Source organism: Phyllopteryx taeniolatus, chromosome 7, assembly GCF_024500385.1.
Source record: "Phyllopteryx taeniolatus isolate TA_2022b chromosome 7, UOR_Ptae_1.2, whole genome shotgun sequence".
Lineage (NCBI taxonomy): Eukaryota > Metazoa > Chordata > Actinopteri > Syngnathiformes > Syngnathidae > Phyllopteryx > Phyllopteryx taeniolatus.
The window spans coordinates 28,295,214-28,309,655 of NC_084508.1; the positions used below are offsets into that span (position 1 = coordinate 28,295,214).

General features: G+C 42.5%; 2 protein-coding genes across 2 annotated transcripts in view; one reads left to right on the forward strand and one right to left on the reverse strand.

Annotated features, from left to right (window-relative positions):
• The first annotated feature begins 599 nt into the window (after window positions 1-599).
• dnajc19 (DnaJ (Hsp40) homolog, subfamily C, member 19) lies at window positions 600-7,297 on the forward strand. Its single transcript, XM_061778984.1, has 6 exons — window positions 600-749; window positions 1,009-1,060; window positions 1,137-1,210; window positions 6,808-6,887; window positions 6,993-7,063; window positions 7,140-7,297. Exons 1-6 carry the CDS (start codon window positions 747-749, stop codon window positions 7,208-7,210), a joined length of 351 nt encoding a protein of 116 aa, XP_061634968.1. The 5' UTR covers window positions 600-746; the 3' UTR covers window positions 7,211-7,297.
• A 629-nt stretch (window positions 7,298-7,926) lies between these two features.
• Window positions 7,927-14,442, reverse strand: part of fxr1 (FMR1 autosomal homolog 1) — a 29,725-nt gene continuing 23,209 nt past the window's right edge. The window contains 2 exon segments of the mRNA XM_061778983.1: window positions 7,927-10,425; window positions 13,754-13,836. Of these exon segments, the coding sequence (XP_061634967.1) occupies window positions 10,234-10,425; window positions 13,754-13,836 (275 nt within the window). The 3' untranslated portion in view covers window positions 7,927-10,233.

The following is a 14,442-nucleotide window of genomic DNA, read 5'->3' on the forward strand; positions in this document are numbered from 1 at the left end:
GAAAATCCTTAATCCTCATCCGATTCTTACAAACTACAGCTCATTTGATTCGTGTTTCTATCCAATGATATTGTCTATTTTGACAATCGACCATTTCTTTTTTTTCTTTTCCCTTTTTTCAAATGTTGTGTATTGGTAGAATACGCTTTGGCGTTGACAAAACAGTAGCCCTCATAAAAATTGGTTGAGAAATGAGCAAGTTACAATTTAATTTCAGTGTCCACGCGTTGCCCCGTCGACCTCCCAAACATGGCCGCCAAGTAGGCACGTCACTTCAAAAAGATTGGTTCCTGCGTCGCGGGAAGGGCAGGCTACGCAAATGAAACGAGATGACTGTCCCAAACATGTATCACATTTGTACGAAATAAAAACAAAGACGTTTGTTATGCTTAGGGTAAGGCGGTTTTGGACGGGTTAAGGTGAGGATTAATGTGGGTTAGGGTTCGTGGGAAACATGTTAACGCCGCCACACTCACATTTTTCCCAGTCTGGAAGCAGTAGGGCGTGTTCTACAGGGATATACCACCCAATCATAGTGCAGCGGTGCGTGTACTGGAGCCAATAATATTGGAGCAGGGCGTGTCCTGCCTGGAAACTACGTGGGAATCCTATTAACGCAGACGGACCTGGACATTGTTGGGTTTTTACGACAATTTGTCACCATTTCCGACATAAACACACGGACGTCAGTAAACATGAGGTCAAAAGTTATTATCCTCATCTGTTCTTAACGAAACATAAGTGATATGGCAAGTATACGTTTGTATTACGTTATGGCACGAAAAGAAACTTTCTCTTAACTTCACAAAATGTCAAGACGTGATGGCTAGGCTAGCATTAGCTCGTCTTTTAAGCGATCCGACGCGAACAATAACGTTTGTGTGTCAATTGTCTTTTTTTTTTTTTTTTTGTTGTTGACTGACATTCCGTCTTAAGAATCCGTTCACGCGTATGGACATGGCGTAGCTCGTTTGTCGTGACTCTTACCTGCTGCCGGTGTCTCCTCAGGCCGGCTCCATGGTGGCAGCGGGGCTAGTTTTGGCCGCAGCTGGATTTGCAGGCAAGTACTGGAACTCTTGGTGTCTTTGTCCTTGCGTTCCCTACCCTGGCATGCTCTTCTCCGCTCCATCACCCAGGTCGCTATGCCATGCGGGCCATGAAGCAGATGGAGCCCCAAGTGAAACAGGCCCTTCAGATCTTCCCAAAGAATGTAAGAACTTATATGAGCTTATTTCTTTCAAAATGTGTTTCACTTGATTTGAGAATACTTCATCTTCCCAAAATAGTCTGTCCACGGCAGGTGAAGGCATCAGCGTGCGGCTGAGCACAATTATTGCATTATGCAGTCGATAATTAAAGAAACACTTAATCAGGCATTGGCATAGAGCTTCAAGTAGAGCATTTTAGGGATAAGACCATTACCGCCGTGCCAATACACATGATGTTAACATGTAGCTCTGCCTGTTGTTTGCAAACATTCTGAAATGTCTTGTCCTTTTATTGTGACCTGTCCAAGGCATCCATGTATAATAAAAGACCACTTGGTAGGTCGGATTACTATTGCATGACTGTAATTGCTCACTCATACACATCTGAACACATTGATGACTCCAATTTCAGCATGAGCATGGCGACGTCATCACGTCGCATACGGAACGTCAACATGACATTTACTTACCGTAACACATGGAGTAAGGGCGCACCCTTAGATTCGTACTTAACACCCCCACTCGCACTAAGCTCAGTGAGTTAGCTGAAAACAAAACAACAAGGTTCCCCATAGGCAAATACATCCTGTAGTCTATGCATTTAGGAACCAAACAAATTCTGAACACATTTTCTCGACTTAAGCCTAGCGGCTTATACGACATACGTCACAGACTCCCACAAACTTCTTGTTGAAACCTCGGCCTGTCTTCACACAGGTTTTCATTACGTTATCTGAATGCTCTGCGGGTTTCATCTTCTCCGCTTCTTCGTAAATCCGTAGCCTTCTCTTGAAGTCTGGGAACGTAATAGTTTGAAGGAATCTGGTAAGCCGTTTAACATCATGGCTACGGTCAGTCCATCAGTCATGGTCTCACCCGCATCTCTCAAAGCAGTAATGAGGTTCTCCGTTCTTATCATATAGTCAGTCACAGTTTCATTAACTGTCATGCTTAGTTTGGTCAATGATGTGTACAGATTTATTATTCTTGGCTTGCTTTTTTTTTTCCTGAATAATGTTCTCTCAGAATTTGCAGGGCTTTCCTGCTGTCATCAGAATCAGAATCATCTTTATTTGCCAAGTATGTCCAAAACACACAAGGAATTTGTCTCCGGTAGTTGGAGCCGCTCTAGTACAACAGACAGTCAATTTACAGAACACTTTGGAGACATAAAGACATTGACAAAAAACAACAACAAACAACAATTGTGCAAAAAGATGCAGAGTCCTCAGTTCGAATGGCTAATATTGCAATAGTCCGATGCAATGACCATTGTGCAAAGGGCACTGAGACTTCAAGGAGTGTATGCGGTTTAAAGTGACGAGTACTGCGATAATCTGGGACAATGGTTGTGCAAATGTTACAGATACTCCTCAATCAGTGTGCAAATGGAGCAGATGCTACTCTGGCATGAGTGGCCACTATATGCAAATAGTGCAGCACGGCGAGACAACTACAGTGAGCGCACGAGTAATACATAATACAGAAATGTGACAACGAACTCAAGTCAAAAAATTGCCAGCTTGTTGTAATGGAATTGTAAGTTAGCTGTTTAAGAAGTTGATTGCAAGAGGGAAGAAGCTGTTGGAATGTCTACTAGTTCTAGTTTGCATTGATCGGTAGCGCCTACCTGAGGGAAGGAGCTGGAAGAGCTGGTGACCGGGGTGGGGAGGGTCCGAGAGGATTTTGCACGCCCTTGTCTTAGTTCTGGCACCGTGCAAGTCCTCAAGGGTGGGTAGGGGGGTACCGACAATCCTTTCAGCAGTTTTGATTGTCCGTTGCAGTCGGAGTTTGTCCTTTTTTGTAGCAGCACCAAACCAGACTGTGATGGAAGAACACAGGACTGATTCGATGACCGCTGTGTAGAACTGTCTCAGCAGCTCCGGTGGCAGGCCATGCTTTCTCAGAAGCCGCAGGAAGTACATCCTCTGCTGGGCCTTTTTGAGGACGGAGTTGATGTTGGTCGCCCACTTCAGGTCCTGGGAGATTGTAATTCCCAGGAACTTGAAGGTCTCGACGGTTGACACAAGGCAGCTGGACAACGTGAGGGGCAGCTGTGGCGAAGGATGCCTCCTGAAGTCCACGATCATCTCTACAGTCTTGAGCGTGTTCAGCTCCAGGTTGTGTCGGCCGCACCACAGCTCCAGCCGCTCCGCTTCCTGTCGATATGCAGACTCGTCACCGTCCTTGATGAGGCCGATGACAGTGGTGTCATCTGCAAACTTCAGGAGTTTGACAGTCGGGTTCGCTGAGGTGCAGTCGTTCGTGTAGAGAGAGAAGAGCAGCGGAGAGAGGACACAACCTTGGGGCGCCCCAGTGCTGATGCTGCGTGTGGATGAGGTGGCCTCCCCCAGCCTGACCTGCTGTGTCCTGCCCGTCAGAAAGCCTGTAAATCCACTGGCAGATGGCAGGTGAGACGCTGAGCTGGAGAAGCTTGGATGAAAGGAGTTCAGGGATGATGGTGTTGAACGCTGAGCTGAAGTCCACGAACAGGATCCTCGCGTAGGTCCCTGCACTGTCGAGGTGTTCTAGGATGAAGTGCAGTCCCATGTTGACTGCATCATCCGCAGATCTGTTCGCTTGGTAGGCAAACTGCAGGGGGTCCAGCAGGGGACCTGTGACACTCTTGAGGTGGTCCAGCACAAGACGTTCAAAGGACTTCATGACCACAGATGTCAAAGCGACAGGCCTGTAGTCATTCAGACCCGAGATTGCAGGTTTCTTGGGGACTGGGATGATGGTGGAGCGTTTGAAACAGGATGGAACTTCGCACATTTCTAGTGATCTGTTGAAGATCTGAGTGAAGACTGGCGCGAGCTGGTCCGCGCAGACTTTGAGGCAGGATGGGGACACGTGGTCCGGGCCTGCCGCTTTGTTAATAAGCTGTCATAAGCTGCCTCGTGTCTGATTAGCGATAGGCTCTTATCATCCAACAGTCTTATTAAGTCAGCACAACAATCAGCATTTTTAGCCCCATCTTGAGCAAGCTGACCTGCGTTGGCGCCTCTTTCGGGATCATTCAGAATTGTCCCTTTTAGTTGACGAATGTGCAAGTGGCCTAGGAATCTAGTTTCCCACAGCTCATACTTATCTTCAGAACCACATGTGCCGACACATCTCAACACGACATGCTCCGGTTCCACCTCTCGAGCGTGGTGACGTCATCACGACATTTACTACCGAAACACATGGAGTAAGGGCGTCCCCATAGATCAGTACTTAACATATATAATCTGTGATTTGTATATTTTGACTTGCTCTCTGCTCATCTTTTTCTATTAAGCATTTTGTGTATATTTCCTGAAAGAGTGGGATCAGTAGTCATGTTTTAAACTTACCTGGCCCCGTGTGACAAAGTAATTACTCCCCTTGTTAAATCATGAATTAATTGTGGCTAATCAAATTTTTGGTTAATTTTCACTGATCACACACTAGCCTATTACCTCCAGACCTCTTCAATCAAGAAATCACTTAAACAGAATCTGTCCTGACAAATTCAAGACGGACAAAAGATCTAAAAAAAGCTGCAACAAAATGACACGCTCCAAAGAAATTCCAGAATAGTCGAGAAATAAAGTAATTGACATCTATCAGTCAGGAAAGTGTCACAAAAGCCATTTTGAAAGCTTTAGGATTCCAGCCAACCACACCCATTATCCTCACAAGGAGAAAACGTGTAACAGTGGAGAACCTTCCCAGGCGTGGCCGGCCAATAAAGATTACCCCAAGAGAACAGCAATGACTCATCCAGGAGGGCGCAAAGGAACTCAGGACAACTTCTAAAGAACTGCAGGCCTCCCTTGCCTCAGTTAACAATGACGCAACAATAAGGAAGAGACTGGGCACAAATGGCATCCATGGCAAAAAAGAACTAAACTAAAACGTACTGAAGTTCGAGAAAGAACATAAAGGCTCGTCTTACTTTTGCAATAAAAACATCTGAATGATTCTCAAGACTTTTGAGAGGCTATTATATGGACTGACGAGATGGAAGGTGTGTGTCTCGTACATCTGGCGTAAATGTAGCACAGCATTTCAGAAAAAGAACATCATACCAACAGTCAAACATGGCGGTGGTAGTGTGATGGCGTCGGTCTACTTTTCTCCTTCAGGACCTGGACAACTTGGTGTGATTGACGGAACCATGAATTCTACTCTATAACATTAAATCCTGAAGGAGAATGTTCAGCCATCAGTTTGTGACTTCAAGCTGAATGAAGCGCACTTGGGTTCTGCAGTCTGATAACCATCCAAAACACACCAACAAGTCAGTTCTGAATGGCTTAAAAAAAAAAATGAAGGTTTTGGACTGGACTAGTCAAAGTCCGGACTTGAATCCAATTGAAATGCAGTGGCATGACCTTATAAAGGCCGTTCATGCTCGAAACCCCTCCATATTTGCTGACTTCAAACAATTCTGCAAGGAAGAGTGGGCCAAAATATCTCCACTGAGATGTGAAAGACTCATTGCCAGTTCTATAAAACGCTTGATTTCAGTTGTTGTTGCTGAGGATGGCCATTACTTTCTCACACAGGGCCAGGTAACTTAAGTTTTTTTTTCCTCCTTAATCAATGAAATCAGCATTTAAAAACAGAATTTTAAGTTTACTTGGGTTATATCGGTCTGATATTTACATGTTTGATGATCTTAAACATTTGTGGGGAAACTGAAAAAATATAATTTGAGAAGGGGACCAATATTTTTTCACAGCACTGCACATAATAAACCTAAACAAGTCAAGATTCAGTCATTGCAGTTCTTTTTTTCCTGAGCAGGAATGAAGTACCGTAATTTCTTGTGTATAATGCGCATCCCCAAAGTTGACCTCAAAATTCTGGAAAACCCTTCGATGTGTAGTGCATTTTTACAATGCATGATTTTGCTTCTACCCATATGATCAAAACAAAGTATTTGTATTTTCTTAGTTTTTTAAAAGAATTATTCTGAAGTTAAGCATTTCATTTGAACTTTTTTTTTTTTTTTTTTTTTTTTAAATTTACTTGCTCTTATTTTGAAATTCACAGTCCTACTTTAGTTATTAAATTAGAAAAGACACAGTTGTGCTCATGTTTGATTACCCAGGCAGAATTTGTAAGATAGGTACAATTCTTCAAAGAAAACATGGACCAGGTGTTTTTTTAATGGGATTCAAATTCAAGTCAAGCATTCCAGAAAATCATAATCACTAAACAAAACATAACCAAAGAAATTGATGGTTGTTGTTCATTCATATTAAAAAAAAAAAATTCACAAAATCTGCCACGGTATGTAAACTTATGAGCATAACTGTCCATATATGCAGTCATACGTACCCGTCATATTGGAATTAAAGTGAAGGCAACACCTTTTTTATAACCACTAGGTGGCGGTGGCATTTTGGAATGAAAGTGTACAGCTTTTTCATAACCACTAGATGGCGGCATACATTTATAAAATGTTTTTCCATTTGCCCCTACACCTATGTATAATGCGCACTATTGACTTTTGACAATTTTTTTGGAGGGGGGCGCATTATACGAGAATTTACGGTATTTGTTTACTTCCAAAGTTCACAAAGATGTTGGCTCCAGTTGACTGAATTCATGCTTTATTCTGTAGGCCTTCGGAGGGGGTTACTATCGAGGTGGTTTTGAACCAAAGATGACTCAGAGAGAAGCTGCATTGGTTTTAGGTGTAAGGTATGTTAAGTTTTTGGTAGTATTTAGTCTTGTTTTGCATGTTTGTTTTGGGAGAGTTGTGGGTGTAACCAAGATCGCTTCATGATTGATTCTATTATCTTTCAGTCCAACTGCCAGTTGGAATAAGATCAGAGAGGCCCACAGAAAACTGATGATACTAAACCACCCAGACAGAGGTAAGTGGAAAGGTTAACTTGATTTATGGAGAATGCATCCAGGGCACAATTCACAAATATTCTTGTGTTCTTACAGGTGGCTCTCCCTACCTAGCAGCAAAGATTAATGAGGCTAAAGATCTAATTGAAGGCCAGGCAAAGAAGTGACAAGACTGGCCCAAGCAAATTTACTAATCTTGTTACACATGAGAAATAATTTTGTTTGCAAATAAATCACATTGTATAAATTGTAAATTGAACCTTTGTGTTTTGTGGGTTTTAGGTTGAGTATCACAATGTTCTCAATGTCACAAATGTTTTTCTTTTGAAGATGAGAGCAAACAGTTGGGTTTTAGATCTAATATGAAAGATCAAATTTATTTAAGAACTACCAGCATACAAAACATATTGCACATCAACCAACCAGAATGATCCTTTAGAAAAAAAAACAATACTACCGTTGTCAGTTCAACAGAAAAACATGCGTTGTCACAACTCTCAGTAGTCAAAATTTGCCATTTGTGTCCTCATGTATGTTTAGTGTCAAATTTTTTTTCAATTTTTTATTTTTTTTTAAATACTGTACACTTTTAAAATAAATAAGCTTTCTTTTAGGGAAACACTCAATCAGTTTCCAGCTGAGGAAACAAAAATGGCTACATCTCTGTTGAGCACACAAGGCAGTTTCCAACTGCAATTAACTCTTAACAGAAAAATACGTTTCAGTGCAAAGGAAATGACTCCTGGTTCTTTTCCAAATACAGTGGGGCACAAAAGTATTTAGTCAGCCACCAATTGTGCAAGTTCTCACACTTAAATAGATGAGAGGCCTGTAATTTTCAGCATAGGTATACCTCACCTATGAGAGACAAATGAGGGGGGGGGGGGGGGGGGGGGGGGGATTCACTGATTTTTAAAGAATTTATGAGCAAATTATGGTGGAAAATAAGTATTTGGTCACCTATAAACGAACATGATTTCTGGCTCTCACAGACCTGTAACTTCTTTAAGAGGCTCCTCTGTCCTCCACTCATTACCTGTATTGATGGCACCTGTTTGAATGTTGTTCTTCAGTATAAAAGACAACTGTCCACAACCTCAAACAGTCACACGCCACTATGGCCAAGACCAAAGAGCTGTCCAAGGACACCAGAAACAAAATTGTAGACCTGTACCAGGCTGGGAAGACTGAATCTGCCATAGGTAAGCAGCTTGGTGTGACTAAATCAACTATGGGAGCAATTATTAGAAAATAGAAGACATACAAGACCACTGATAATCTTCCTTGATCTGGGGATCCATGCAAGATCTCACCCCGTGGGGTCAAAATGATCACAAGAACGGTGAGCAAAAATCCCAGAACCACACGGTGGGACCTAGTGAATGACCTGCAGAGAGCTGGGACCAAAGTAATAAAGGCTACCATCAGTAACACACTACGCCACCAGGGACTTAAATCCTGCAGTGCCAGACGTGTCCTGCTTAAGCCAGTACATGTCCAGGCCCGTCTGAAGTTTACGAGAGAGCATTTGGACATACAGAAGAGGATTGGCAGAATGTCATATGGTCAGATGAAACCAAAATATAATTTTTGGGTGTTTGGAGAAGAAAGAATGCTGAGTTGCATCCAAAGAACACCATACCTACTGTGAAGCATGGGGGTGGAAACCTCATGCTTTGGGTCTGTTTTTCTGCAAAGGGACCAGGACAACTGATCCGTGTAAAGGAAAGAATGAATGGGGACATGTATCGTGAGATTTTGAGTGAAAACCTCCTTCCATCAGCAAGGACATTGAAGAGGACACGTGGCTGGGTCTTTCAGCATGACCATGATCCAAACACACTGCCCGGGCAACGAAGGAGTGGCTTCGTGAGAAGCACTTCAAGGTCCCGCAGTGGCCTAGCCAGTCTCCAGATCTCAACCCCATAGAAAATCTTTGGAGGGAGTTTGATAGGCTGTGTTGCCCAGTGACAGCCTCATAACATCACTGCTCTCGAGGAGCTCTGCGTGGAGGAATGGGCCAAAATACCAGCAACAGTGTGTGAAAACCTTGAAGACTTACAGAAAACGTTTGACCTGTGACATTCCCAACAAAGGGTATTTAACAAAATATTGAACTGAGATGATCTTTTGTTATTGACCAAATACTTATTTTCCACCATAATTTGCTAATAAATTCTTTAAAAATGTTATTCTGGGTTTTTTCCCCCTCATTTTGTCTCTCATAGGTGAGGTATACCTATGATGAAAATTACAGGCCTCTCATCTAAGTGTGAGAACACAATTGTTGGCTGACTAAATACTTTTTTGCCCCACTGTATGCTGTAACATTTCCTCATGAACAAAGTGGTTGCATATTGAAAAAGAGAAAGCAGCTATGCCAAACTCAACAAATATAGAAAGGATAAACATTAAGAACAGTCACACCTGACTTTAAAAGATATGCATCCTAACATCTTTTCAGGGTCTTCAGTGGTTGGTGTTGTCAGTTCACAGTTGGAAGAGAGCATTTCAGAAAAACAGCTCATCTGGTCCAACCGAAACGGAGCAAACAACCACCAAACAAGTGAAAGGATTTTGGGTATTGTGCGGTTCAGGCAACATGTTCAAACTATTCTCAAGGCACGACAGCTGATCACGTCAATGTCAAGTACACAGAGCTTCCAATAAATCTGCCTGCACTGTGGTATTGCTCATGCACAACAATTGGAAGTACAAACTACTTCAGATGCACAAAATATCCAGAAAATGTTTTGGAAGTTCACCTGGCAAAGGCAGACATTTACAAAACCCCTGCTAAGATGTCACCAAAAAGAACAGCTGCATTAATACCACAGTATGGGTTTGAGTGGAATCCCTGACTACCTTTTCCAAATACTGCATTCACAGTCAATCCCTCAACTGAAAATGAACATTTACATAGTGTGTGTTAGACTATCTTTGGCCAGCTTATACAGGAAGAACTACTGTAAAAAGACTAACTGCATGGATAGTAGGACAAGAGTGTAAAGGAGTGGTGTAAATACAGACTACTAAAATGTGCACTGTTTCAAATTTTAAAGTAAAAAAAAAAAAAAAAAAAAAAAAAAAAAATTAAAGTTCTTGCTGCATTAAAAACAGATTCACACAAAATTGTGAGATTTCAAACAAAGCCAGATAAGCGGAAATATTTGAAACCATGTTTTGGGGTCTATGAGAGGCCATTGACAACAGGTTTAGGGTCAGGCTCCCCTTCGTTACAGACTTTAGTGGCTCCCTCAGTGGAGGACCCGGGGTCATGGGTGGCACTGTTGCTCTCACTGTCTGCAGCACTGTTGTCAGAACCATTGGTGGCTGCAGAGGGAGCCTCTGGGCTGTGTTCTTCTCCAGCATCCACCTGACTCTGAAAAAACATTACATGACAAAAATGTTACAGTGAAATCAAACCATTAATGGTCAAACCTCAGTACCAGCTTTGGAAACAATTTGTTCACAAATAAAGACAGGGTTTGCGGTGCCCATTTGTCACCTCGTCAATGGCTAACTGAAACAGAATGTGGCAAAGTGAATTATCACCCACGTTGACAAATCAAAACCGCCTGCGTCAAAACTCAAAAGCCCTTCCTGATAAAGGTGAAGTGAGCGCGGTCATTTTGCTGTGTGTGAAGGGTGTGTATGGTATAGTTTTTCCCTCGCTTGATAAAATCCTTCAATGCGCTGTCCAGCCGCTGATGGCTATAAGCAGTCAGGGCTTACGGGCTTTCCTAGCTGCGGGGAGCGGGGCAATGGGGAAGACAAGACCCGATGACGCTTGGCACCTAATTGAAACCAGCATATTTATTATGTAACGACTAGACTTTACAGCGATCTGATCGGCTGACCGACTGTCATAATTCGCCGATCCGATCAATGACTCCACCAAAGACATTTACTCCGTGTCTCCATCGTGTACAGTATATTTGAATCCAAAAGCCAGTTTATTTTTAGCCTTGTCATGTGTGTTTTCACATAGTACTGTAAATATCTGGCCGCCAAGTTATTAAAAAAAATAATAACTTAGGCGGTGTGGGACAGACCGCACGTAATGCGTGGATCAGACTGCAAGACAAATTTGGTCTTTCGCAATTGCACTATGTCAGACTACTGCAATAAAATCTTGTATTCCGATACCACCGCATCCAGTCTTTCACAATCACGGGGCTTATCTTGTCAACTTAAACGCGACCAGATACACTCGTTACTATGGCAACGACAACAATGGCTCGCGCCCCGTGTATTATAAGAACAAAATGAGGAAAAACGTATGCTGGTGGTCACCGGTGCTCGGGAGAGGAAATTCATTAAAGGATTGCTTGGTATGTTCACATACCGTATTTTCACGATCATAAGCCGCACTTAAAAGTCTTACATTTTCTCCAAAATGGACGGGGCGCCTTATAATGCAGCGCGCCTTATGTGTGCACCGAGTTCCAAAATCTATAAATGTTGTGTGATGAGCGCTTCGCTTGACTGACTGGGAGCATTTTCTGCCGACACGCTGCTTATACAGAGGAAAAGCGGACGTGGGTGAGGACAACATGCAGCCGTTAAAGGGGGAAGGGTGCGTGTGAAAGAGGACGCTAAAGTCACGCCCCCAGTAGGTATATAGCGCCGATATGTGCATTGTGCAAAAAAACATCGGTTTGGCTAAGGACCCCCGAAAATGGCACCTACAATGAGAGACGCTTACGAATCACAGTTTAAACTGCAAGCTATCAGTTACGCGGAGGAACATGGGAATCGAGCAGCCACGAGAGAATTCAAGATCAACGAATCCATGGTTCGCAAGTGGAAGAAGCAGGAAAACGAGCTTCGCCAAGTCAAGAAGACGAAGCTGAGTTTCCGCGGAAACAAAGCGAGGTGGCCCGAGTTGGAAGACCAACTCGAGCAATGGATTAATGAGCAAAGAACAGCCGGGAGAAGCACCATTTGACTGAGTGCAATAACTCTGAGTTTGCCATCATTCCTGGAGGCTTGACGAAGGAACTCCAATCGGTGTAAACAGGGCGTTCAAAGTGAAGTTGTGAGCGGCATGGGAGCGATGGATGACAGATGGCGAACACAGCTTTACTAAGACTAGGAGGCAGCGCCGGGCGAGCTACGCCACAATGTCTGAATGGATTATGGATGCTCGGGCTAACGTGTCTGCTTGCACTGTTGTTCGAGCTTTCGTAAAAGCCGGCATCATTTCTGAGGAGCCGCACGGCAACGAGACTGACTCCGACGAGTACGAGAGGGAACTCTGCGTGTTTGATGGAGAACTTGCCCAGCTGTTCATTTCGGATACAGAAGATGAGGACTTCGATGGATTTGTGGATGAGGATTGATAAAGAAAATAACGTGAGTACATTGTTAAATACTTCAATAAAGTACAACCGAACTCAGTTTTGCTCCCGGTGCCTTTTTAAAAACATTGTTTTAGCGTTCATGCATGCTACTGTATGTTTTAAGCTAGTGTATGTTTTACCATGCCTGCGCCCAATAATACGGTGCGCCTTATGTATGTGTTAAATACAGAAATAGACCCCGTAACTGAGACTGCGCCTTATGGTCGTGAAAACACGGTACTTTCAATACGATACGGCTGGCAAGCAGGCAACAAAACGTTAGTGCCAGCACTAGCTTGCTAGGCTACCTAACGGTTGTACGTAAGCATGCCAGCGTACTGTCCAATCATGCTGTAAAGTTTCGCTGTGTTGAATTTAATTACAGTAAGTTAGCACCCATTATTTCTGTTATGTTGTAATGTTGGTTTGCCCTGACTGATTAAATACATGACCTGACTAGAGAATACTATCGAAGATACTCAGTATACAGTACACAACTATATACAGTAAATGAACAAGTAATTTCAATAGACACATTGCACCATTTTGTGATCAGTTATCATTTTTTTTAAATCTCTGATCAGTGATTGGCCCCAAAAATCCTGATCGTGTAAAGCCTAGTAATGACATATTCCTGCGCATGTTTGAAGTGTCAATAGTCAATGTGTCCTGCAATTCACATTAGTTCTCGCAGCTAGCTAGCTGCCTTCTTCATCAATGCACGAGCCGCTAATCCCACTTTGGTTGTTATCGCTATACTCGGCTGACACTGACAGCAGTGCTACTGCTACTGACGAGCATCATTATACAGTCTTACATTTTTACATGCATGAAGTTAAATCAATAAGTCAATATCAACTGTGATGGAAGGTTTTTCTTTTTACAATTCAATAGTAAAATAAAGATTTGTTCTTCATATCAATTCATCATTAACATTTAGGCCTGGCCTACAAGAAAGACTTGTTTATTTGTTGTCTATATCCAATATCGTGCTCGTCATACTATAGAATATTTTCTGTTCAGCAAATAATGCGGAAGATAAACTTCCTCCAGAAAAAAAATCGCATGCTAAATCGCAATCGCAATATTTGTTTAAAAGAAACAAACAAACAAAACAAAACAAAAAAAACTCGCAATGAACAGTATTTTCCCAAATCCATCCGCCCTGCTCCTGATTGATGACTACGTAGGTTTAATTGGTCCCTCAGATTAGTTCCCAGTGACAAGGACCTGCTCAGCCACATAAACGCACGTGATGTTGTGGCCAACTACACACACACGAGATTTTTATACTGTTAAGCTACATTGGCTAAGAGGTTTCATGACCCAGTGACAACCCTGAGAAGAACATTTAAGCGTATATACCTCATCCTTGTTAATCTCGGCGTCCTTGGTTGACATCTGTCTGCTCTGAGAGTCAGCCCTGGACATGAAGTCGGCCACTGTCACTGTGCGAAGAGCAGAGGAGACAAGCCCATCACTGTCTAGTAAGGAGGGAGTGTTATTGCATTTCTTTTGACATCTGCTGGCTGTGAAAGCAACATGCTTGAAAGGGAACCTTATTTCAGTAATTTTCCTAACGTAATGGACAACTCTATCAACCAGCCAATTTTACAAGAATGTTTATTTAAGAGTTTAAAATGGGTGAGGAAACTTAAATAAGTTATAATCAAGTAATCAATTTGTTTTGCAAATTAAACCTTTAAATAAGGATTTTCTCCAAAATGTCAAGATGCCAGAGTGGCTGTACTTCATACATTTGGATAAAACAATCTTCACTTCACACAAAAATACTGTCTGAAGGATTCTTACATTTTTACCCATGCAGCCTGAAGGCAATAACAAGCACATGCGCTTGAAACACACCACGTCTGTCAGAGTAAATGGCAGCCAGACAACCCATTGCAACATTAGTGAAGGTCTACTTGTACTGCTATGGTATTGATTTTAAAGCAAAAGAAAATGATGAGGAGAATGCTGAGAAGTAAAAAAAAAAATAGTCACATTCAATAATTTATCAGTACACAGCAAATTATTATCATCACTATCTATAG

Bases quoted from the DNA above. Each gene is read 5' to 3' on its own strand.
- dnajc19 (XM_061778984.1), top strand. The intron at 1,211-6,807 runs GTAAGAACTTAT...TTTATTCTGTAG, and splicing joins TTCAGATCTTCCCAAAGAAT to GCCTTCGGAGGGGGTTACTA. The intron at 6,888-6,992 runs GTATGTTAAGTT...ATTATCTTTCAG, and splicing joins GCATTGGTTTTAGGTGTAAG to TCCAACTGCCAGTTGGAATA.